The sequence below is a fragment of the Callorhinchus milii genome, unplaced genomic scaffold (assembly GCF_018977255.1).
Source record: "Callorhinchus milii isolate IMCB2004 unplaced genomic scaffold, IMCB_Cmil_1.0 Scaffold20, whole genome shotgun sequence".
Classification (NCBI taxonomy): Eukaryota; Metazoa; Chordata; class Chondrichthyes; order Chimaeriformes; family Callorhinchidae; genus Callorhinchus; species Callorhinchus milii.
Genome location: NW_024704761.1, coordinates 5,549,681 through 5,576,130, shown reverse-complemented (window position 1 = coordinate 5,576,130; position 26,450 = coordinate 5,549,681). Strand labels below are relative to the sequence as shown.

Below are 26,450 nucleotides of genomic sequence, written 5' to 3'. Positions count from 1 at the left end.
AACGAACTGTATATTTTGTGGCTAAAGCGTGGCAGTTTAACCCCCACGGTCGAGCGCTCTGAGACGCTACCCCACATGGAGGGTGCCATATAAGTGCAACTTGTTGTTGTTGCTGCAGCCAATTGCGCACAAAATGACCTTTACTCCCATGGAACCAAAAAACTGTACAGCGCATCAACAACAACAAGATTCCATTTATAAAGCGCCTTTCACGTCAGGAGGAGCGCATGTAGTTTTCATGGCATCAAAATGTCGCAAAGAGAATTTGTGCACTGCGACTCCCCGCAAACAGCTGTGAATTGAGCGACCAATTTAGATCGGGGGGGGGGGGGGGGGGATTGTTCTGAAAATGGGCTCTCGACCATAAAAGGGAAGGCATTTTTCCTTTTATTTGTGGTGTCTGAAATGTAGATGCACGCCGAACATTTGTTGCACAGGAACTGATTGACAGTGAGACTGTGTCTTTTTGTCTTAAAATGTTAAGGTCAGTCAGTCGTACCATATACTACTATACCAAACTCTCACAGTGAGATTGTTGCAATATTTTAATACTAGTGCTACATTAATTGCTTAACAGTACATTTCTGTGCAACCCGATTGCAAAATACTCTAATCTGTTAAAATACTTCAAACAGGCACTTAATGCAGCAAGCACGACTGTGGGCTTGACCTTAAAATAGATTATGAGTTGAATAGATTGTACCTTTATATACGGTGAGGTATATACAGAGTAAAATATAGGCTAAGACAACAGTTTCAAAATCAAGCTTCTATATTATACAACCTTTAAAAATAACAGGGTTAAATACATATGACAACAAATGGCCACGTTACTTGTTATCGTGTGGTGATAGCTTTTAGGGGCAATAGTTACGTGCTTTTCCTTATAACACACCCATTTGTTTTTGTTCCCTGAAAAAAACAAGCATAGAATGTGGTAGGTATATAAATGTGAGCGAAATGACGTCTGTATTGCTTTTTTGGGGGGTGCGGGGAGAGGGGCAGTCTCAATTTTGTGCATTGGAATGATTCCATCTCACACATGCTGATGTCAGGCTCTTCTGTCTTCCCAATGATGTACACTACCTCTCTCTCTCCGCGGATGGAATTAGTCCCTGCTCTTTGTTTCAAAGCTTCTTCTTCTTTTCAGGATGGCTTTCCCGGCATGAATAAATCTACCAAAATCAAAACAAAGCCTTAAAATTCTTGAACCGGGAATGTTGGGGTGTGCTATAAATCGGCTGCTGCACATATTTCACACAATACCAATCTGCCGCGCGCACAACCTGCACGTTGGTTTACAAGTATCGCTCTGGTGGGAATCTTATTTGTGCTTGTACAAGGACAGACATCACTGTTGCGACCCGCCCCTCGTCCCATTTATGGTACCAGCATTCATGCTCCCACCCCCCACCCCACTTTGCTGGAACATATGTTCCTGAAGTGAGATCGAAAAGATAATAAAATAATAATTCTATAGTGCCTTATCACGTCTTCAAGACGTCTCAAAACGCTTCTCAGGATACACGGTAAAGTGAATTGACTGTATATTTTGTGCGTGAAACGTAGATATTCAACGTAGGAGGAATTGTCAGTGGCTGAGGCTTTGAGGGCTTGTGAACATCTCTTCACAGGAGCAAGGGGATGGAATGGTGCAATGTGTGCGTATGCGAGAGGTGGGGGGAAATGAGGGTCAGATGAAGCCAAACCCCAACTTTCCCCATGACCTGAAATTCCACCTATTCTTAGCTGCAAAATTATTTTGTCTTAAAATGTTAAGGTCAGTCAGTCGTACCATATACTACTATACCAAACTCCCTCCCGCCCAAAAAACATTGCCATGAACTGTAAACCAGTGGCAAGTCAACAAAGAAGTTTTTGTGGATGCAAACAAGCCTTTCACTGACTGAATAGGATTGTGTTTCAATTAATCAGTGAAGGGAAAGGAATCTGTATTGTCCCTATCAAACGAATAGTGTTACTGAGCTTTGTACTGAAACACAGTACAGTTCTGAGGTGTTTCCACACGTGTTAAGTCACTATCACGATACACGGATCCCAGTGAACTACACTTTCATACCTTAACAATAATAATAATCCTTGCATTTATCACATCGTTGAGACTTCTCAAAGCGCTTCACAGAATATACTGTAAAGTAAATTGACTATATTTTGTGGTTGAAACGAGGTAGCCAATTGCACACAACAGTGACTCACAAACAAGTTGTGGATTGAGTGACCCAATTATTTTTTGGGGAGGGATTATCCCTGGAAAGCGATCCTCCAATCGACTAACAAGCGGGTTCCTACTTACTGTTATGTAAACAGAAGCGTGTGGAGTAAGAAAACTTGCCTAAGGTTTCCCCCTACACGGGAATCGAACCCAGGTCCTCTCACTTGTGAGGCGAGTGCTTTAACCAATACGTTACAAGTCTCCACCTTCACAGTGGCACTGAAAAGAACCCGTTGGCACATCATCAGATGCTTAAACAGAAATTTAATCCATCAGATCAGCACATCAGGTCATGGGTTGAATACACACTTGGATTCAACTCATCAGGTCATCTGATTTAACCCTCCCCGTACCTTTTAATATTCACGTTTTTAAAAAATGTTCACATACCCTGCCTCAACAAAGACATCTACACTCCAACCACACCCCTGTAAAATGAAACTTCTCCTGACCCCAACCTCCTCCCTCCCCTTAATCCCTTTGAGGCGATCTTAAATCCGTGCAGCCGATTGAGACAGGCAGAGGTTTTCATTCTGTCAGTAATTTACGGGTAAGTACAGTACGAATATCAAGTGTTAATGTGTTAGTGTTTACCGAGGGGGATAAGATTTCAGATGAAGCTGCTGCAAGGCTAAATTGAAGATTGTCTTGATCTTGATTGTGATTTGGATCAGATATTTTGCTGCACTAGGTGGTGACGGGCATGGCCTGTGGCATTGGAATCAAGCCATGGACATATGGGTTCTCTGCTCTCTCCTATTTATGTGGCGTATTCTTCACTCTCAGTTGCCTCTTCCACTGGTCCTGGCTTCTGGGAGGGGTGGGGAAGAGGGTGGGTCAACGAGACACCATCCCACACACAGAGCAGTGACTTTCCAGAATTGAGGAAAAGCTAAGCTTCCCATGTCAAAATGCCCTCATGTTGTAAACTGCGAGACGGTCCCAGCGTGAAGATGGTGTCTCAGCCTCCGCTCCATTGATTTTGCTGTGGACTCCCATCGTGTTGGGCATCAAGGTAGCTGCGACGTCGGGCTGGAGAAGCAGTGAAGGTTTTTTGGACGTAAAGCCCGGAATCTAACCTCGTCCCTTTCCGGTTCAGAATCCAACGCACCTTTTGGAAAACTTCAGCATGGCTCAGTGGGTCTGACGCCTGAGGTCATCAGGCCTTGGATCTCCTAGTCTAAGGATGATTGGTTTGAATTGCTATTCATTGCGGGTTTTCTTGAACCGATTTGCAAATACGCTCCTTAGGAAAATGAAATGTGGCAAAATTAGCGACTGATCAATCTGGTTTGAGAATCACTTTAGAATCTGACTCTTCCAGTTCAATGCAAGAGAGAGGTTTGAAAGAAGACGAGTCGCTTGGTTTGAAGCTGAAGAGCCCCAACTTGTCTCGTAGTTCCTCGAAGCTCACTTGCTTTAATAACTGGGATCAGCCTCATTGCTCACCTCTGCTACTGCCTCTAAGGTCTGGGCTGTCACTGTAAATCAGAGCAATGTCTCCAGGTTCAACTTGACCAGAACTGACTTGGCAAAGCAGCCTATCATCCTGTTTCTCTTTGTTTTGTTGCCTCCTCAACTGTTACTGCAGCAGGTATCCAAATCTGCTGTGCAACAACCATACCATTCAGAAGTCGGGAGTTCACGTTTCAATTGTTTCCTATTAGTGGTGCAGGACTGAACTGAAGCTGTGTTTAATGTTCTACAGGGAGCTGCGTAACATGAAACAGAAGGCAGCACTTATGACTGGGAAGACAGGCATTGATTCACTTGTAATTACCAAGACACCTGCATTGCTTTTTGGCCCGTTCACAAATGTGCAGTGTCATCCCTAGTTCACTAATATTGTGTATCGGGGTTATCAGTGACAGGGATGCAGGTCACTGTGACAGCCCAAATGGCACAGATTTCAGTACATTTCTGTCCTACTTCACTCATTCTTTGCAAAAGTGTACTTAGCCCCTCGTGGCGCCATGATACAGCATGAAAATCTTACGAACCACAAAGGGAATTCTAACCATAGCTCAGTCAGTCAGGCACTGGTCTTGGGACCAAAGGTTCTGGGTTTGACATAAACACGGAGCGGGTCTCACGTGATGGATGACTCACTCATCTGGCTGATCTATGAGAATTGCAAGTGCAGACATGGTCTCAGCCACGTGAGCCAAAGCCTTAATAGATAAGTTGACTGTGGCTGAACAAGTAAATGCAGGATAGCTATATGTATTGCTCTTTAGGATTAGTGGGTTGATCGAAGGTCAGGATTGTTTGTGTGTGTGTGTGTGTGTATGTGTGTGTGAGCGCAGAGGTACGAAGCCGTGGATTCAAATCACTTTAACAGCTTCTGAAAAGTGAGTAGTGGTGGGGTTAGAATAACGTAAAGGAAGCAATTTTCTACCCCCAAAAGCAACCTTGAGGTCCGCTGAACACAATGGAGCCATGTTAAGTGCACAAAGTCTGGCTGCTTTCCACGCCAACGGGCTGAGTTCATCAGTTACTTGTACTTGTTTGTGAAGTGCACTTACAGAAGCTGGTTTCACAAGAATGAGCAAAAAATGCTGATGTTGAGATGCGCGGGGTAAATTATACAGCGAGTGGATGTTATTTAACATGGGAATTTTCAGCTTGTTTCCTGACTGTGATTGCATCACTCATAGACTATTCTTTGTATTGATTGACTCCTATTTTATAGCCACCATGTCTCACTTAATAGTTCTGGATCTCATCAGTGGGCTGTAAAACGACATAAACATTGTTAGTGTGGCCAAAGTTCAAATAAGGGGTTTTTGGGATATTTTGAGGATAGAGAAACAGACAAAGCCCCTGAATCATTTGATTTGTGGTTGTTGAGTTAGGAAATTAGACACGAACAGAACCTGTCTCAGTATGTATTTACCATGTAGCATAATAGGCCGGGCCCAGATTTACACAGGGTTTAAGAGCGCGCAGAAATTTGTGAATTGTCTAATTCAGTTTTAACTTTGAAGCTGTTTTTCCGCAGTCCTTAAAAAGAAAGTTACTGAGGAAAAAACGGCTTTGAAATTGAGAATTTGATGAAGCCTGAACTTTCTGAAATAATATAATAATGCTAACCTTTACAATTGATATTGGCGCCTTTCACATCGGCAGGACATCTCAAAGCGTGTCACGTGTACTATGTTAACGGTAAATACATGCTGAGGCAGGTTCCATTAAGAGTCTGTCGTCTCTAATTTCTTAACTCAGCAAAACAAAGCAGATGACTCAGAAGTTTTGTAAAGTGTATTGACTGTATTTTGCAGGCAAAATGCTGTGTTAAAAGAGTAAATCTAGATCCAGGGGGAATTTTTTCTCACTGTTTACTTCCAGCATCAGTGTAATAAGAGTTCAGTGAAGCTCTCCTGTGGTCAGCAATTCCACCCTGCCTTAGCCTGCGAGACCTTTTTTGTCTGAAGGTGCCCAGAATCGTGGAAAATTCTTAAGTTCAATTTTAATTCGGAAACTGCTTTCTTCCCGCAGATCTTTAAAAAAAAGCAGCTTCCAAACTCGGACTGATTTTAAGATTTTTTTTCACACCTTGCTGGACAAAACCTGCCTCACGGGCGAAGACCAGGTGGAATTTCTGGCCTCTGATCCGATAAAATCTGACACTTGATGAACGCACGGGTTGAAGTGTGCCTGAAGTTGATGAAAACAAGCTGATTTGTGACAGAACAAAATCACATTATAGCCATCTGTCTGTCAATATCACACAAAGGCAGGGGATAGAATATAAGCAAACCTAAAAAAAAGACTATTTTGAATCTTGAGAGATATTTGGTCATGCACTGCAGCAAAATTACTGTGCTGCTTAAAGGCTTAATTAAAAATGAGGTGCAAGGTAGAATTTTCCCTGTAGAACAAAGGTGAAGAATTTTCTTCTGAGTTTCCACATTACCACTTGCCGACCTCATTGCGAATGGCTAAGGCCTGGCTCAGGCTCTAGTTATTCTGTATGCTCACAGGAGGGAATTCTGTCTCGTCGTCCAGATGCAGTGGTCCAGCAGCAAATTCGTGTTCCGGGATAATCTCTCCTCGTAGAGCCCCACCATCCTCAGAGTATCCTGGGAACCGGAAGTTAAAATAATAATTTGCTTGCTGCTACCAATTATCAAGCGGTCAAGATCCTGGCCACATTTATTAGTAATAATAGTAATCCATGCATCTGATATAGCGCCTTATCACGTCTTCGAGTGGAGTGACTGTACATTTTGTGGGCGAAACGCGGCAGAACAGCAAAGTCCTGCAAATGGTCGAGGATTAAGTGACCAAATAATAGTTCATTATGTATTGACACCAATGCCTAATTCGCCACGCCGGGCAACTCGTCACTGAACCCCTTTCCCTCGGAGTGACGCGTTATCATGAGTTTACTGCAGTCACCTGGTGTTGATGATGATGATGACGAAGGCACGGAGCTGACTTTGGCAACAGTTGCCGCGTAGGACGGCAAAGCGGGAGGCTCCGAGTCGAGTTCTGTAGTATCCTTCTCGTCGTCGTCTTCGTCGTTGTGCAACCTATGCCATTGAATGAATGAACGAACGAATGAATGCAATGAAGAGAAAGTGTGGCAGCCTGACACGTCAAAATAACAGCGCCTCTTGCGGGGTGTCCAATGCAGCACCACACAGAGTGGGCAAACACCAGGTTCATATCCTCGAATCCCCATTCATCGAGCTCTTTGATGTTAAACTGCATCATTATTAGAACACCGCTGTTTGGATGGGAAGAATTAGCCCAAATTGCCCAAATATAGTGAATATAGGAACAGGATGAGGCTATTTTGTCCGTCATGGCCTGCTCCGCCTGTGCTACATTGGGGAAGGAACTGCAAGTGATGTTAAAGAACCTGTGGCTCTCTTCGAAAAAAACCGCAATTAATTACATTACAATGCTTTGATGTTACAGGCATCGAAATTCCATGTGACTATTGTTGTTATATACATTCCCCTTGAACTCGAGCAGACAGTACAGCTTTGTGACACACCTGCTAATAATTGTTTTTAAAATGTCTTCAGATTCGAGCCACGTCAGATTTGAAACGCTTCCAGTTTCTGTAAGTGATATGGAAAGTGGGGCGTGCAGGAAGCCTGGGCCAGTTCTGCCACATAACAAGCTCTTTTGTCAGGGGAGAGCCAACGTGAACAACTGCCTATCCGAGGCCACTGAAATTCATTAAAAGCCCAAAAAGGAATTTCCAATCAAGCCTCATGCTGTTTCACACTCAGTAACAATCTTTGCAGCAACAATATTTGGGAACATTCTGTATCTAAGATGACGAGCTTCCTTTTAAGAGGCTGTTTGATGGGCGTTTCACAGAATATATTGTAAAGTGCATTGACCGTGTATTTTGTGGACGAAATGTGGCAGTCAATTGTGCTAGACAATGTCCCACAAACAGTCGTGGATTGAGTGGCCACACCTTTTGTGTGTGTGTGTGTGTGTGTGTGTGTGTGGTGTGTGTGTATGTGTGGGGGGAGGGGGGGGTTTATTACCCCCGGAAAGCGATCTACCAATTGATTAACAATTGGGTTCCTACTTACTGCTAAGTAAACAGAGGCCTGTGGAGTAAGGAAACTTGCTTAAGGTTTCACCCAGCCCGGGAATCGAACCCGGGTCCTCTCGCTTGCAAGGCGAGCGCGCTAACCACTATGCAACGGGACTCCACGAGTTGCGCACACACCTGTGTTTCTTTACCAGAACACATTCCCCACCGTCCTGAGGGTCCAGATTATACATGTAGAGGAATCCGTCAGAGGCAGCAACCAGAAGCCGAGGTAACTTCTGAATCCTGCGTAACAGAACAATCCACCAATTAACACTGATTAACATACTGTTAAATATGAAAATAATACAGACCACAACCTGATCAGCATTGGTCTTAAATTGTGGCCTGGCATCTAAACAGTTAATTACACTTGTTAACCTGCAGCCTAAAATTGGTGCTGATAAGGTCAGGTCACGTTAACACCACTGACATTTTCTTTCTAAATAATCGCGTTACGCTACGCTTATGGAAATGTTACTTCCTCACTCCCTGGGCTATTTTACATTGACACTGAAATCAGGTTTGAAACTGGACAATTCAGTTTGTGTTACCATTCCCTGGAGTTGTTTTGCATGAAAGATCTGCCAACATGCGGAAAGCCACTGTGTAATGCTTGCACCATTACAAATGAGCGATAAAACCATGCAAAAAGGGAGCCAGATAGAGATCTAAAAAGGAGTAAACCACAGGAATATGGGGAAAAGGCAAGTAATCGGGACTGAAAGGAACGCTCTTAAAAAAGCCAGCGCAGATACGATGGGCCGAATGGCTTTCACATGTGCTGTAAGTTTCTAGGGCTTTATGGTTCCATCCAACCCTTCCAATTAATTTCTACTTACATAGCCAGCATGCAGATGCTTCTGTGCCCCGAAAAGTTGAGACGCACTGTGGCAAAGGCTCGGTCCTGGCTCATCATACCCGATACCTGGGTAGGGAGGTAGTTGGTGGCTGCCATGAACATCTTTCCCATGTACCCACTCCATGTTGGGGACTCCTCCTGGGGCCTGGTATAATTCATTGAGATTCTCAATGAGTTGCCATGAGTGCAAATCATTTCCTCAAATACATTGACCTTTAATTTTTAAGAATCTTGCATTTGATACAGCATCTTATCAAGTCAATGCGCTTCACAGGATTTACTGTGCACTAATTGTGTATTTATAGACGAACGAGTGAGCCACATTTGTATCTATGGGATTGTTGGCCAGGACATAAGGAAAAACTTTCCTTCTCTTTTCGAATGGTTGTGGATTTTAACGTCCATCTTTGAACAGGCACAGATGGGATCTCGTTTTATCATCTCATCTGAAGTGCGGCCCCTTTGACAAGGCAGAGTGTGTCAGTTTAGACTACATGGGGCTTGAACCCACAACCTTTTTGACTCAGAGCTAGAAGTGCTACGAGCTGAGCCAGACTGACACCATTTTCTTTTTGCTTCGGAGGATCGAAGCTTGTGCCAGGTTTACTATTCGAATGACGTTCAGAAGTAATTCAGATAAAACCGTGCCTGAGTAAATGCTACTGGTCCCACGGTACCTGTACTGAGACTGGACTTTACTTTGGACATGAAGCAGGAGGCTTGTGGTGTCACCAAGCGGTGAACAAAATGTATTGCAGCAAAGTTTGGCGAATGCTTTTCGTCAGCTTTAGAATTTTTTTACTAGAAAACATTGGTTCACATTTTCACAGGCAACTTGAGGGAGATAGGGGAAGTAGGGGGGAAGGAGGGCGAGGGGGCACGGAGAGAATTACTGAGTAAACCTTACATAAAAGAGCCAGAATAACATTGCAGAGTGAGGGTGAGATCAGGGGGATTTTATATCTGTACAGTCTTGACCAGCAACTGATTATTTTACTTAGTCTCTAAATAGCTCGATTATTTTGCTTACCAAAAATAATTATTTTGCTTAGTTCTAATAATAGCTCCAAGAGAACGGTTGACTTGCTTAAGTTGATTTATTTATTTAAGACTATTTGATATTTGCGTTATTCCTGCAAATTCCCATTATTTCCCACACCTCACAGACTCTTTTAATCTCAGCAAGAATCAGTTTGTGAACTCCGGTTCAATTTACTTTGCCCCTTTTTTTCCTCCCCCACCTCCCCCAAATTTCTCCTCCTCACCCAGAATCGCTTACTCTTGTCGGAGGGGGTGGTGGGGGAGTATTTTTTGAGCGCTGGCAAACCTTAGGTTTTGCCCACAAAATACACAGTCAATCCACTTTACAATATTTTCTGTGATACGCTTTGAGACGTCTCAAATTATTTCAAACGCAGGGATTATTATTATTATTTTGATTACTATCACCTAAGCGACCATTCTTCATGCATTTGCAGAGACAGCAATGAGACTGCGAAGGGAGTTTCTTGCCTCCAACATTCCTGGCCAAAAATCAACAACAGCAGCAAATGGCATTTATAAGCACCTTTCACATCAAAAGGACGTCCCAGGGCTCTGGGCAGTCAAGGGTTTGCACCCGAATTGGGAGTTAGAATCAAGAGGGGGAAAGGGTGGCCGAAGGCGCAGTCAAAGAGGAAGGTCTTTGATAAAACTGATCATTCGCTTCATGGGCCGTTGGCAGGTCATTGCTGTGTGCATAACCATCTGGTGCCCTCGCCTACAAATAGGCAGTCACCACCCTTCACAGTGAATCTAACGAGCCTTTGAGACGAAAGGCGCTGTATCAAATGCGAGGGTTATTATTACCTTTGACTGGGCTCTTCAAGTCTGAAGATGTGAATCGTTTCAGTGTTGCTGGATGCAGACAGGAACTGCGAATCTCTGCTGAATGCCAATGAGCCAATATTTACGTACCTGTTGCCAGGAAAAAGAAAGGGTTTCAACGTCACGAAGTAAAGTTGGGTGAATAACCCAGCAAGCATTGCCCCAACACATAAACAATTTCCTGCGTACCGGGAACTGTTTAAATGTGGAAGAATGAGGCAGATCATACGTAAAAGATTCCAAACCAGGAGGTCGGGTGAAGGAGATTTCTCGTTGAAAACCGGCTGCAGTGAATTACGCTTACGGAGTGGAGATTATTTATTAAAACGGATTTTATACGATTTATACAAGTTTTCCTCTAACTTGGATTTTGTGCAAATCACATTAAATGTTATGGTCCCCACTGATACAACATATGCGAGTTTTACTATATTACCTTTTCATTCCTCTCCTGAATTCATAGAGTTTCTGTCCCTCGGGGATAGAGAAGACACGGATAACAGTACCCTGTGGGACAAGCAGAGTGAGCGAATTTTAATGCACTGCCACATCACTGGAGATGAACCAACTCTAGAGCACTTTACAATGTGTTTATTTGTTGCTGAAGGGGCAGTAAAAGTGACTATTTTGTGGAGTTTTGAAGGCGTGTTGAGTGGGGGGAAGGTGAGGCCCAAAGCAGCTGAAGGCTCACCCATCAATGGTGGGACAGGGGTGTGCGGGGGACATGAAACAGGCCAGAGTTCAAGGAGCGGAGGGCTTGGACATGGGATTGGGACCAAAGGAGTTCATAGAGATTACCTGGGGCAAGTCCCTGAAGATAAGCATGAGGACCTTGAAGCTGACCTGCTGGGGAAGACAGGAGTGGATGGAGCTTGGCGAGGATGGGGTTGATGGGCTTGTTCAGGAAAGTAAAGCAGGGTGGCTGTTGCGTTAACACTATAACTGAAGCCTTCCAATAGAAGCCTTTCCGTTTGCATTTAGGAGCGCGAGTGGCGAGACTTTGTGCTGACCTTTTCAGAGGCGCTGGCCAGTCTTGAGCCCATGGAGTTGAAGGTTAGTGCAGCGAGAGAGCCGTCGTGTGCCAGGATTGTTGAAATGTTGTTCTGAAGGGGGAGGAAAGGAGCCATCATATAATCCCAGTGCACCAAGGAAGCTTTAGATTGTACATACAATACAATACAAAATTACATTTGTATAGTGCCTTCCATGTCAAGAGGACGTCCCAAGGCGCTGGACAGTCAGGGATTAAGGACCCGAGCAGAGGTGTTGGAACCTTGCCTCTTCCTGAGCACAGTTAAGGATTATTAAATACTTATTTATTATTTACCCTGATTGGGTGGAAATGCTATAAGTGCCTCCAGCCTCAATGAACCAAGGAAAGGGGAGAATCAGCTAAAGTTTCTACTAAACCTAATGACTCCTGCTGACATCTGGATATGCTGGGGAAGGAGGGGATCATAAACTCCTGTGCTGAATTGCAATGTCCACTCTAGCAAGTAGAGAACAGTCACTTGAGTGAGGTTTGAGTGGCCTGCAACTTCAGAACCTTACACTACATGGCTCGGGTGGCTTTAGGAAAGGAGGGGAGAAAGAGGAAGAAACTTTTTTTGGGTGGAAGGAAACTGCAATACTTCCTCTTTGCAAAAATTATTTTCATTACATGAATATGATATTGGGGGAGGGTGGTTGCTCTCAGATTGGAACCGCGAGTCATCGAACGGTCCTCATTCTACTCAGAATTCCCTGTTACCTGGGCACCTCCAGTGAGCAGACACCAGACTCCCATTCAGAGGGCTTGAGCTTGAATGATGGCTTCACCAATCACCTGAATCTGGTTGACCTCAATGGGCGATCTTCTACAATTTTTGGGCCTTTAAATGGAGTATCGTACATCATCAAAGGGCTGGTGGAAACACTTCTACCCCACAGAAGTGTGGTCACTCAATAATAATAATAATCCTTGCATTTGATATAGCGCTTTTCACGTCGGGAGGACATCCCAAAGCACTTCACAGAACACACTGTAAAGTGAATTGACTGTATATTTGTGGGCGAACGCGGCAGCCAATTGCGCACAGCAATATCCCACAAGCAGTCGTAGATTGAAAATGACCAATTTATTATTGTTTTTGGTTTTGGAGGGATTATTATGATGGAGACATAAAAATTTAGAGAACAGAGGAAGGTCATTTGGCCCATCTTGTCTGTGCTGGGAACATGACTGAACTTCTTTCCAACTAGGATCATCCTAACCTTTAAAAATTTATCTTCCAACAAGAACAACAACAAAATTACATGTGTATAGCGCCTTTCACGTCAGAAGGACGTCCCAAGGCACTGGACAGATAGAGTTACGGATCCGAGCTGAGGGTTGGGGTGGGAGAGGGCAGAGGGGAAGCAGGGAGAACGAAAGCATGGTCAAAGAGGAGGATCTCTTACAGCACTGAGGACATATCTATACTTCTATGTTTGCATTGGCCAGGCGTCTCTCCTCCAAGACGCTGTTTATCCTACTAATCCTTGTCATTAACTTTTAATGAACAACTTAATAAGTTCCATTTTCTTTCTCTCTCCAGGGTTAATCTTTATGCCTTGATATTATTTTGATGAAGAAGACAAATCCTCACCAGTCCCCACTTCAACACTGACTCACCAAGTTATTTGCATCATAAATCACTATCTCTCCTATAGTGGCATTGCCAGGATATGCCAAGTAAGAGTTGGAATGATTGATGGAAAGTGCGCAGAGACCTGTGAGAAACAAGGAAGAGACGTTAGAGATTGACATATGATATTGCAGACATAATAATAATGATAATAATCCTTGCATTTGATATAGCGCCTTATCACGTCTTGGAGTCCTGTAGCTCAGTGGTTAGAGCACTCGCTTTGCAAGTGAGAGACCTGAGTTCAATTCCAGGCAGAGGGCGAAACCTTGGGCAAGTTTCCTTACTCCACACAGAGCCTAATAATAATCCCTCCAAAAAACAAAACAATAATAAATTGGTCATTTTCAATCCATGACTGTTTGTGGGACATTGCTGTGCGCAATTGGCTGCCGCGTTCGCCTACAATTATACAGTCAATTCACTTTACAGTATATTCTGTGAAGCGCTTTGGGACGTCTAGAAGACGTGAAAAGCACTATATCAAATGCAAGGATTATTATTATTATTGTAGACGTCTCAAAGCGCTTCACAGGATATACTGTAAAGTGAATTGACTGTATATTTTGTGGGCGAAACGCAGCAGCCAATTGCGCACAGGAATTATTACCTCTGGAAAAGCAATCCGCTGATCGATTAACAACCGGGCTCCTACTTACTGCTAGATAAACAGAGGTATGTGGAGTAAGGAGTCATTATGTCCTTTGTGAAGGGATGTCAAAGGTGCTTCATACATATAATAATAATAATATGGTGAAGCATGTTATAACAAGATTGTTCTGTACAGCGATTGATTTTGAGACACATCCATCCACAGATCAACAAAGCCAAACCCCTTATACACTATACGAAAGGGCACAAGACAGTAAAGCTACCATTAACCAGCACTAAATGCATTAAGCACAAAGTCACCTTCCAATGGTTTTATGACCGTGATAAATCCTACAACAAAGAGACTGATAATGAGAGCGGTTTTGTAACAAGGACAATGCTAACTGATACTGCTGTGAAGAAGTGGGCTGAATGGCCTCCTACTGTGTTGTACATTTCTTTGGTTCAATGCTCAGTAGATTAGGATGTGTAATAAATAAAGTGCCAACTGATAGCTTGGATTTTGATGTATGGTGTATAACAGGCTTTATGATGAGAATGGGGAGATTCTACTCCAGAAAACTGTTTGGGAAGAGCCTTGCTTTTGACTGCGTTGCTGAGATACAACTTAATCCCTGGAACTCCTACACACCCAGGGTGGGTTTTCAAGGTTTTACACTATAAATATACGAGGCAGTAGTTAGTGTTGACTAAGAGTACTATAATGAGTTGAGATTGTGAGCAGTAATAATAATAATCCTTGCATTTGATACAGCGCCTTATCACGTTGTCTCAAAGCGCTTCACAGAATATAGTGTAAAGTGAATTGACTATATTTTGTGGCTGAAACGTGGCAGCCAGTTGTGCCCAGCAGTACGATTACAACTGAGGACACAAGGATAGAGTGTGAACAAAGGCCACATATGTTACTTGGAAACGATAGCTTGGGGTGCACAGAGACTGACTGTAATTATGTGTGATAGTCATAGTGAAAATGCTGGCAATTAACATTTCTTTTCATTGCTGTAGGGCAGTAATGATTTTTTTCTTATGTGTACAGTAGGTGAATCCCTTTTTATACCTCTATGATCTGCTCTTTCGATGCCACATTTTACAAGGTTCTGGTTTCATTATAAGTCGATCAGAGGTAGTGGTACTGACAGGACATGCAAACCGCACAGACGGGGATGTGTCCTTTACAGGGAACGAATCCGGGTCCATCCCACCTGCTGGTATTATGTGCATAGTAAGCCAGCAAAGAGCAAGTTACACCCAATATACTTGGCATATTAATGAATAGTTCCCATTATCCCAGTATCAGAGCACATGGTGCCCTGGGGAGTACGTTTCATTGATATTTCTCTGGAACTACTGGCAAACCCAGTATCTTCACAGCAGCTTGCACTTAAGTTAATTTCTCTTGCACTAGAATTGAGACAAAGGACTGAGTACACTCTCTGCTCTTAAATTACAGATAAGTCTGTCTCCTTGTGCCTGACCTAAAGAGTGATCAGTAGAGCAGTGCCAGAATATCAGGCCAAATTTACGCCCTCTAGAACGTTGCTGGCAAGCTAACAAAAGTTCGCAAACTGCCCAGCTTGTGAACTCCTTCCTGTACAGAGGTGCATGTTTCTGTATAGCAAAGGGTCGGAGCTGACATGCTGCCAATTGCAAAGTTGGCCATAAGTGCATTATTATGATTAATGATCATTTGGAAGAACAACTCGTATTTGAGACCAGACGTTATATCACTTTTGTTCCTTTTCCTCTACCAAAACAGCATCCATGTATGCCCAATGTTTTATACTGTCTGCAACTGAGGCATTAACTATGGGCAAGAACGATAATAATCCTTGCAATTTGATAAGGTGTTAACCATGGAGTGACTGAGTGACCGATTTATTTGAGGGATTTGCAGGACACAGGAAGAAACGTGTGACTCTTTTCGAATAGTGCTGGTATCCCGGACATGAAATAAACAGCACTGGAATAAAATAACTGACACTCTTCCTTGTGGAGTGACACAAAGCAATCTCCCAGGTCCAGCATCAGTGCCCCTATGGCTTGGCTCCCACCCATCCATTGACTTTGGGTGATATACCTTACTCACCTGTAGGGTTTGGTGGTATTTCTTGAATGGTTTTCAGTAACTTCAAGTCTTTGATATTGTGAATGTAAATGGCTTCCTTCAGACACACGACCAGCCTCTGCCGAGATAAAAAAAGCAAAGTCACAAACTACCCGGAGCTCAAAACGGCTTCTGGGACAGAAGTTGCAGCTGAGAATCCAGGGCCAAATAATAATAATAATAATTATCCTTGAGTTTGATATAGTGCCTTATCACATCACTGAAACATCTCAAAGAGCTTCACAGGATATAGTGTAAATTGGATATTTTGTGGGTGAATGTGGTAGAAATTATGGGTTTAGAATATTTGCACATTATAATTTCCACCATTTATACCAAAGCACTGATGTGGAGGGGGAGGTGGGGGGGATATATTCCTTGTTTAACTTATAGAGGAGACAACCGAGGACCCGTCTGTCCCAGTTCAGGTGAACAGTAAAGATCCCACGGTACTATTCGAAAGGAGAAGGGAGTTTCTCCCGATATAATGGCCAACAATCCCCTAAATAAACCTGTTCATTCACTTCATGGCTATTGACAGCTACAAGGCGCTATATCAAATGCAAGGATTATTTTAGCGCAACAGAGGTATTACCTGTCTGTTGAGCCTAACGGTCAGGATTGTATTGGAGTAGCTGTAGTTGCAGATCTCCGTCCCTTTCTTGAAATGATAAACATTCATCTTCCGTGGAGCTGAGAGGCTGACAATGATCACCAGGCTGCTGGAGAATAGCCGTTCCACAATGTAGACATCCGGTGTGTCTGCTGTGTGGGGGCGAGAGATCGAGAACGTTACACACTTTAGAAGCATTTTCAAGCCAGCCTGACATTGGTGAGCCATCCAACTATGGAACATAACTGCTGACAAACCATTAAAAAAATGCAACAAAATCGTAATCTATCCTACCTGAGCAGCTTGCATCCTACCTTTATTGTTAATATAGAAACATATGAAAGCACATTGTAGTCATTGTGTATTTTGCAGGAGAAATGGTTGCATTTTCAACTGGTGACATTTCTAAGACCTCCTTAGAGAAGTTGAATATCTTTTGAGAAGCACAACAACAACAACCTGCATTTATATAGCGCCCTTCATGTTGGGTAGCATCTCGGAGCACTTAACAGCGCAGAGGCTATGGGCCAGATGGCCTCCTTCAATCCCTTCCATCACCAGATCTTCATCCAGAGTCTTGGGACGTCCTCCAGACTTGAAATACGCTTTGTAAAGGCAATTTATTGTTGTTGTTCCTTGTTAAAAGGAAACATATTTAATGCTGTGTTAGATAACTTCTTAAAAAAAAGGTTATCTATAATGTAGGGCTACGGATGGGGATATTGGCTACAGGGGATAGGTATAGGCTTCAAAGGTAAAATACTTCACACAGACATACTGGAGGAGGGGGATGAGATCCTTGGAAGAGAGTTCAGCAATGAAAACTAGTGGTATGGGCTGGATGAATATTCTAGTATTTTTATTCAGTTCTCTTTTGGGCTTCATGAAGTAACCACAAGGAACCAGGATACCTCCTGCATTTCCTACAAGGACCATCATACGTATAATGGGATTCAGTTGCTGTGTCATCTGGAAGAATCTCATTCCCAGGAACTTCTTAAAAACACCCTATTATACCCTATTCCGAGATTGACCGATGGACCAGGCAGGCTGGTAGTTACCAGCTCTGCTCTGGAGCAATGTGAACCTGCCTGCTCAGCAAATTGGCTCAATTGCCAGAAGTGGTGCGAGGAAATGGGAATAGATATCATTTTTGCTGTCAGTTTAAAGCTTCTTATACTCTTACAAGTGATCTCAATTTATCGTTCATGTGTTTACCCGAGTGGCCTTTCATTCCAAAGTTCAGACAATTATTTATCTTGAAGAGAGGCAAATATGACAAGGTTAGTACTTCCTGCCTAAAGTTGAAAGTATTGTGAGGAAGGAAAACTAGGGATTGACATTCATTAAAGATTTCTGGAATACTCACTAACTCAATCCCAAAGAGTTTAGTTGCTTTCGAAAGTAGAAATGTTCAAGAAAGTAAAACAGGCCTTGAGAGCTCCTTGTGGCCGCGGTATGTCTGTGCAGTGTACGGTAGCCAGAATTTGAAGTCATATTAATCTAGTCCTTAACCATATTTATCATATAGTTCTTCACCATTTAGTCTCCTACAGCTTCCTGGCCCCATACACGACTGAGTCTAATTTGCGGGATTTCTTAATAGGACTCCTTCGTGAAGAATTCGAGTCAATTAGCAGGAAATACCAATCAAATTTCCAATCTACCTCTGGTTCACTTTGTGGCTTCCTGAGATAGGACCTTCTTCTACTAAAGAAGTAAATGTTTTTTCTTAAGAAATCCTGTTCAGAAATCCTGTAAAATAGATCCTAATGTTTCACTCACAATTACGCCTCTTAACCTTCAAGTTTTTTTAATAATAATAATGCTTGCATTTGATACAGTGCCTTATCACATCTTTGAGACATCTCAAAGCTCTTCAGAGAATGTACTGTAAAGTGAATTGACTGTATATACTGTGGGTGAAATGCCCTTCTGTGCTCCAGGCATTGCAACTTTCTTTACAAATAAGGAGCAAATGAGCGTTAAGGGTGAAAACAACAACAACAAGATTCCATTTATAGAGCGCCTTTCACGTCGGGAGGACGTCCCAAAGCGCTGGACAGTTGGGTCAGGACCCGAGCATTGGGGGGGAAATGGTCAGGGTGAGGGGAGGGAAGGGAGGGAGCGAGGAGAGGTTAGAGAGTCGAGAGGGGAGCTGAAGGCACGGTCAAAGAGAAAGGTCTTGAGACCGACCTTGAAGGAGGAAAGGGAGGAAAGGGAGGAGGCGGCGAAGGCACTGGGGGATAGAGTTCCAGAGCCTCGGGGCTGAGAAGCTGAAGGCCCGGCCACCGATGGTAAGGCGGTTGGGGCGGGGGATGTGGAGCAGACCAGACCCAGAGGAACGGAGGGTACGGGCAGGTAGATAGGGGGACAGTAGGTCAGAGAGGTAGGAGGGAGCAAGACCGTGAAAAGCTAGGAGGAAACGAGAAACCATTCGTGATGAGGTGCAGGATAAAGCAATGAGCGACATTGACAATGAGAAAGAAAAGAACTACGTGGATCTAAGAACACTTCCCTTAGATCTCAGAACAAACGGTTTGAAAAGCAGCAAAGTTCCTTGAACACCATGTACTGCATGAAGAACATTCCAACAAAACATGGGGTGGTGGGAACTCAATGCCAATGTCTGTTACTGATGCCATTCCTGGTTTCGACATCAAATGAGATTTCGTCATTTTCAATTCCGCTCCTCCCCCACCCCTCCTTTACCAAAATCGCTGGAGTGTGGTTTTACAGTTATTGGACATCCTCTAGCGCCTATCTCTAGGGCCCGTGCTTCCTGTGTGAAACAAAGCGATGGTCAAACTTGAACCTAGGTTTCGTACCTCTAACAGATGCTCACTCATTGAATGCACGTTCCCTGTTTCCATCTGAACCACCTCGCACTTATCCACACCCAAGGTTTAACCTATTACTAGGTGGGCTGACTGAATTCTTCTCTCCAGCCCTCCCGGTCCTAAAATTTGTCGAGTACTTGCTGGGCTGCATTTCCGCAGGAATCAACCTTTATTTTAAACCTGTGAAATTTTTGACAGCGAGTATCGGCAGCCCACAAGAGGGGGCGGGGAAAAGGGAGGGAATCAAGGTGAACCCACTCCCGTTTTCATCAGCAGTCCCACGTCTGCTGCAGGAGTCACTGGATAACAAAGGAGAGACGAACCATGCCGGATTTTACTCAGCTGAGGCCAACTCAAGCATCCCCAAAAGCTGCCCTGAATAAGGTCAGGAAATTCAGCACGGATCAGGATTTGAACCTGCAAACTTCTAGTCCACATGACGTAGTGATGCACATGCCAGGATGTTTACCCAATAGTTTATTGGGAGCTTGTCAGCTGCTTTTGACGGCAGTCCAGGGTAGAAGTGGAAACAAATGAACAACCTATCTCTGCTTTTCTTGGTACTGGTAACTGGAAGGGTCAAATATTCTCCTTATACGTCCAGAATTGGCCGGATAGATAAAACCACAACTGTTTCCCTGTATTTTGTGAGTCTGATTATCATTATAATAGGCATGCAATGTCGTCTGTAATACAGCTGAATTGTCTGCATTAAAACTGAGTCATCAGACCTCAAAATGAACAAAGATGGGTTCTGGATTCCCAATGTCTTGTTTTTTTTAGCCTTGTGAGTATAAATTAAGACAGCTCCTACTGAGATCTGGTATCTTGCCAACACAGTGAATGTAACCTCCCTGACACCATCATAATAATCCTTGCACTTGAAACAACACTTTATCAAGTCTTCCAGACGTCTCAAAGCGCTTCATGGAAAATACTGTAAATATACTGAATTGAATGTATATTTGGTGGGTGAAACGTGGCAGCCAACTGCGCACAGCGAGCATCCCTCAAATGGTCATGGATTGACTGACAATTTTTTTTAAAAGAGACTATTACCGCCAGAAAAGCGATCCACCAATTGACTAACAAACGTGTTCCTATTTACTGCTCGGTAAATGGAAGTGTGTGGAGTAAGGAAACTGTGCGGAATTGAACCCAAATCCCCTCGCTTCCGAGGCGAGTGCTCTAACCACTACACTACAGGACGTATTATTGCCCTCACTATGTATAAAACCATTTCCATTTCACCAGGCAGACAAAACTCTGCAACTCTTTGTGACAATTGCTTCTTATTACTGAGATTATTACTGGGTGGCAATTGGATTCAATGTGGCAATTGGATTCAGATCTGAACAACTCACTGTGAAAAAATTTATCCTCATCTCACATTTTCCAATGTGACACAATTTCCATCATTCACCCAAGACACACACAGAGGAGAATACTGCAGCCTCTGCCTTTTTTAAAAAAACTTCTGAGTTACACTCAAAGTGCACTTACATTTGACAGAGTGTTCAGTTGTGACTGTACATGTGTTAAAGTACGCAATGTTACTAGGTCCCCAAAGGTTAATTATAGAATTATACCACACAGAAGGAGGCATTCAGCCCATCGTGTCTGTGCTGGCACTTTGAAAAGAGCTTCCAAATCATTCCCATTCCCCCAACTCTTTCCCCATAGCTCCGCAAACTTGTCCTCACCAAATAATTATCTACTTCCCTCTTAAAAGTTGTTATCAAATCGGCTTCCACCACACTTTCAGGCAATGCATTCCAGATCTGAACAACTCACTGTGTGAAAAAATTTATCCTCCTCTCCCCTCTGTTTCTTAATGAGGGAAAACAAACAACAATAAAAGAACTGCCACTCACTGCATTTGTAGATCTCTTCCAATCTGTCCACCGAAGAGAGAGAAAAGAGTTTATAACCAGAGCTTGTACCAACTGCCAGAGATCTGCAGAGCAAAGAGAAGATTAAATAATATGATAATAATCCTTGCATTAGATATAACGCTTTTCACGTCTTCTAGACGTCTCAAAGCGCTTCACAGAATAGACTGTAAAGTGAATTGACCGTATATTTGTGCGTGAAACGCGGCAGCCAATTGCGCACAGCAGTGTCCCACAAACAGTCGTGGATTGAAAATGACCAATTCTATTATTGTTTTGTTTTGGAGGGATTATTATTAAAAATAACAGGTCTCAGACAGAGTTGGCCTTTTGTGAATATAGGGCTAAAACTCAGGGTTCCCAATGCTCTGCTTGGGGAAATCAGAGAATGAATGTTATCTTAAATGATTCGATTACAATTTGAATCCAACAACAACTTGTATTTATAGAGCACGTGATGAAATGGGGGTCAGCCTGAGCCAAGGAAGAGGGGAGGAGGAAATGGGGAAGTCAATGTAGGTGCAGTCAAAGAGGTAGATTTTAGACAGGATTTAAAGAAAGACGAGGGAGGGGGGACAGTGAATCTTACTGGAGTTTGCACGCTGATTGTTGAAAAAGGTACAGGATCCTGTGACTTTAAACAAATGTATTCAAAGTGAGTAGGTGAGGTTCAGTACCCAAGCCAACAGTCTTTGGTTATTTACTTCATGGCTGTTTGTGGGACATTGCTGTATACAAATTTGTTCCTGTGAATGCCTACATATACACAGTCGCTGCACCTTATAATGAAGCTCTTTGAGATGTTTTGATGATGTGACAAGGCGCTATATCAACTACATGTGTCAATGTTATTGTATTCTGAACAAATAATAATTTCAAATGTTCTGTGGGTTGAAGCATCATTTTAGAATTATCATTTTAAAAAAGCAGAATTATTTTAAATAATCCCAAGTGACGTACATTGATGGGTTTGAGTGTGCAGTCTGTTTGAAAAGCTATATACACATTTTGGTCATTTAGTTATTTTTAAATGTGATGTCTATGTTGCTGGAACAGAGCTGAACTTTTAATCAAGTTGCCAAAAGGCCAACACTTTCACCTGAAAGATGTCCTCTATCACACTCATGGGGAGGATTCAAATAAACACAAATAATTCTAATCGCATGACATAAATGTTTTACAGTAACCTGCTGACTCACTGGAAAGCAACAGCCTTTCAGGAAGTGCAGTCAAAGCACTGGACCGAAAAGAATCAGCTAACTCAGTTGGATTAAAAGAAAAATGAAGCCGGTTTCCTCGATCACTTAGTGAGTGTTCCAATACCATCCTCGCCGGTCTGCCCAGCTCCACTATCATCAAAATCCAACTAATTCAAAACTCCGCCACCCACATACTCACCCGGTCTAAACTCCGTACCCCCATTACACCAGTCCTTATCTGGCACCTTATCACAGAACAGATCCTCACACTCATCGACAAATCCCTTTATGTCTGATACCTCCCTACCTCTCTGACCTGCTTACTCCCCACCACTGCCTCTGCTCGGCTGGTTCTGGCCTCCTGATTGTCCCTCATCCCCTCCGCTCTAGCATCAGCAGCCGTGCCTTCAGCCACTACGCCCCAAAACTTTGGAACTCTCTCCCTCAATCCCTCCGCTTTGCCCCGTCCTTCCGCATTTTCAGATCACGCGCGAATCCTTTCTCTTCAACCGTGTGTACAGTCACCTCCTCCCTCGCCCCGGCTCAACAGCAGGCACCACCACTGTTAAGCGCTCAGAGATGCTACGCCACGTGAAGGGCGCCGTGTAAATGCAAGTTGTTCATCGCTTGGTGCAGTACTGGTCCATAAGTACCCATAAAATCATAGGATTCCATCCCATCTGCACCACCACCAACAAAATACAACATGCATTTATATAGTGCCCTTCACAGCAGACTTCACCGAGCCTCGGCGGTAACACCTAGATACGTTGCCTAGTTTGCGGGAGTGTGGTTGAAAGATGCCTGCAGTCCAGCTCCATCAATAACATTCTGTGGTTAAAAAAAAACAAGCCACACAGATCAAAAGGATGCAGGTTTGATTCACGGCCTGTCACTCTCAGCCAGGGATAGAATTGTACATTTGGACACAGCACTCCTGTGAAAAGGAGGTGAATGGAGGCCAATGCTACACATTCTTGATTGCTTTCTATATTATATCAGGCTCAGCAATGATGTTCCACGCCTTGCCACCTCCTTCCCCATCTTCAGGACATGCCTGAAGACCTTCCTATTCGACCGCGCCTATAGTCACCTCCCCTCCCCCCTCGGCTTCGTGCTCCATCACTGTCAAGCGCTCTGGGACGTGCGTCACCTGCGTGACGGGCGCTATACAAATGCAAGTCGTTGTTGTTGTTATAGCCTGTTGACGCTCACGGTCTAAACTTGTACACGGAGAATGCCCACTCGAGCAAGGCATCGGACAGCTGGGACTCATGGCACCGTCCCCTAACCGAGGATTAGCACCTCCAGGAGTGGTGCGGAGGTGAGAAACACGCAGAACGTCAATTGATTTTATTTATAATTGAAGGGCCGTGTCATTTACGTCCGCACCGGAACGATCCCGGGGCTTAAACAGGGTTAAATTAGGGTTGCAATTAAATGAGGACTGGGGTTGTTTCAACCGGGCCCGTATTCCCCTGGAGTTTAGAAGGTGCAGAGGTGATCTAATCCAGGTTTACAAAATCACAAAAAGGATGTGATGGGGATAGCTACAGAGAAGCGACTTCTCTGCTCGAAACATAATTGTAACTTTAAATGTGCAAACGTGTCCAGCATTGCACTGCATTATATTCGTCTGTATATCCTGTCCTATGTAACTCAGGGACTTGGCTACCAGTAAAAAGGCAAAGGTTATCCCTGTAAATCCTCCACAAAAATCCTTACAACTCCCCCACCCACCCACCTCCCTTCCCCTGTCCCCACCTCCCCTTTTCCTTTCCCAACCTTTCCTGGGTAGGATCGATTCTAGGATCGATTCCAGATGAGTGAGTGAAGTGAAGTGACTGAGAGAGTGAGTAAGTGAGTGAAGTGAGTGAGTGAAGTAGGGATGGTGACAAATTCCCCCCCCAACCCCAACCCCCGGCTTAGAAACTCCTGAAACTGTTTGTAAACAATAAAAGCGGTGTGTGTGTGTGTGTATGTGTACGTATGTGGAGTGGGGAGGGGGAGTGGGGAGGGGGGGAGTGGGTGGGGGGCAGTGGGGAGGGGGTGTGGAGAGGGGGGGGGAGTGGGGAGGGGGGTGGGGGAGAGTGAGTGGGGGGGAGTGGGGAGGGGGTGTGGAGAGGGGAGGGGGTGTGGAGAGGGGAGGGGGTGAGGGGGAGTGGGGAGAGTGAGTGGGGAGGGGGGGGAGTGGGGGGGGAGTGGGGGAGTGGGAGGGGGTGTGGAGAGGGGAGGGGGGTGGTGGGGGGGGGGGAGGGGAGGGGGTGGGGGGGGTGGTGGAGAGGGAGGGGGGGTGGGGGGAGTGGGAAGAGTGAGTGGAGGGAGTGGGGGGGTGGGGGGGGGGGAGGGGGAGGGGGTGGGGGGGAGTGGGGGGAGTGGGGAGGGTGGTGGTGGGGCGAGGGGGGGGGGGGAGAAGGAGTGTATGAGAGGTTGCGGCTCCTTACGTGCAGTCCTGGTTAAAAGAGGCGCAGAGAGGGGCCGTGGGGGCGCCCCCTCCGCCCGGATCGCTCTCGCTCATGGTCGGCACTCGGCACCATTCGTAATCGGCCCTGTGTGTGGGGGGGGTTGAGTTGGTGGGTGGTGGTGGTGGTGGTGGGGGGGTATCGATTGCAATCGGCTGCTCGGGGGCTGATGGAGGGGTAAATCGGTGCCTCCCCCCTCCCTCCCCCCCCAATGGGATACAATGCAACAGCTGTCAACTCCTGGCGTCACGCGCTCCCTCCCCATTGGCCGATGCAAACGGTTACACTGGGGCCGTGGGTTCCCCTCGCCCCGCCCATCGCCCCCCTCGCCCCGCCCCTCGCCCCGCCCCTCGCCCCGCCCACTCACCCACTCACCACTCACTCACTCACTCAAACCCCGCCCACCACCACCACCACCACCGCCGGCGGCGGAACCGGTTCTCATTGGCCGCTCTGCCCCGTCGGTCAAAAGGAAAGCCCCTCTTCCCATTGGCTGCGTCCGGCCGTCACTCCCGCCCCGCCCGCCCCGCCCCCTCCCGCTGGTGCGACGTCACTCATTCACTGATTGACAAGAGAATAACAGTGCGTCAGTCAGTCTGTGTGTCTGTGTGTGTGTTGTTGTTGTTGTGTGTTTTTTTTTGGGGGGGAGGGAGGGAATGGCTGCATTTGGGTTGGGATTTCTTTGGGATCTGACCTTTTTTTTTTGCTGCTGCTGTTGTTGCTGCTACACCCCAAAGTTACTCAAGAGAATATAAGGACCATTCACATATTTTCAATGTTTATTATAACTAAAGTTAAGTTCACTCCCAAGAAAGTTCTGTCTCCCACTTTTTTGTTTTGTGCGCAATTTCATTTCTAGAAAGTCTAGAAAGTTTCCTGATCTCATTAGATTGCTTCACCTAAAAGGCATAGGCTTTGGAAAGCCCTTGTCCTCAATGTATCTGTTCTCATTCTGAGATGCATTAGAAAGCTGATTTGTTTTCTTGTGTGGGTGTAAGAACCATATATACAGGGAGTCCTGTAGCTCAGTGGTTAGAGCACTCGCTTTGCAAGCGAGAGACCTGAGTTCAATTCCAGACAGGTCAGGGCGAAACCTTGGGCAAGTTTCCTTACTCCACACACAGCCCAATAATAATAATCCCTCCAAAACCCAAAACAATATAAATTGGTCATTTTCAATCTACGACTGTTTGTGGGACATTGCTGTGCGCAATTGGCTGCCGCGTTCGCCCACAAATATACAGTCAATTCACTTTACAGTGTTCTGTGAAGCGCTTTGGGACGTCCTCCCGACGTGAAAAGCGCTATATCAAATGCAAGGATTATTATTATTATTATTATTATTACTGTGGCTCAGGGTTGGGTTCACCGGCTCTGTTGTGTCGCTATCTCTTTCGTCCTTCGATTTCTTCCTATTTTTTTAAAAAAAAATTCTTTAGGCTCCACTAATGCTTTAGTGATGTTACGGAAACTGGCCGTTCGGCCCCACTGATCAGCGTCGGTCTCAAGGCCCTCCTCTTCGACTGTGTCTTCGG

The 26,450-nt window shown here is 44.7% G+C and overlaps 1 protein-coding gene across 1 annotated transcript; it reads right to left on the bottom strand.

Moving 5' to 3' along the window:
• Positions 1-527: 527 nt before the first annotated feature.
• Positions 528-25,181, bottom strand: wipi1 (WD repeat domain, phosphoinositide interacting 1). The gene is made up of 13 exons (XM_042342380.1): positions 24,898-25,181; positions 21,237-21,319; positions 16,505-16,674; positions 15,892-15,988; positions 13,178-13,275; positions 11,535-11,627; positions 10,961-11,031; positions 10,507-10,614; positions 8,639-8,803; positions 7,935-8,042; positions 6,635-6,768; positions 6,215-6,315; positions 528-1,175 (listed from the first exon to the last, which is right to left on the bottom strand). The coding sequence occupies exons 1-13, from the start codon at positions 24,969-24,971 to the stop codon at positions 1,128-1,130; spliced, it is 1,350 nt and encodes a 449-aa protein (XP_042198314.1). The 5' UTR covers positions 24,972-25,181; the 3' UTR covers positions 528-1,127.
• Positions 25,182-26,450: the final 1,269 nt, after the last annotated feature.

What these genes read in the sequence shown, in the direction of transcription:
- wipi1 (XM_042342380.1), bottom strand. Translation starts at nt 24,971, where the DNA reads ATGAGCGAGAGCGATCCGGGCGGAGGGGGCGCCCCCACGGCCCCTCTC. An exon ending in GTTCTGGTAAAGAAACACAG is followed by an intron (nt 6,769 to 7,934) that starts GTGTGTGCGCAA and finishes TCAATGGCATAG; the next exon opens with GTTGCACAACGACGAAGACG. An exon ending in ACGAGACAGAATTCCCTCCT is followed by an intron (nt 1,176 to 6,214) that starts GTGAGCATACAG and finishes TGATTTTGGTAG; the next exon opens with ATTTATTCATGCCGGGAAAG.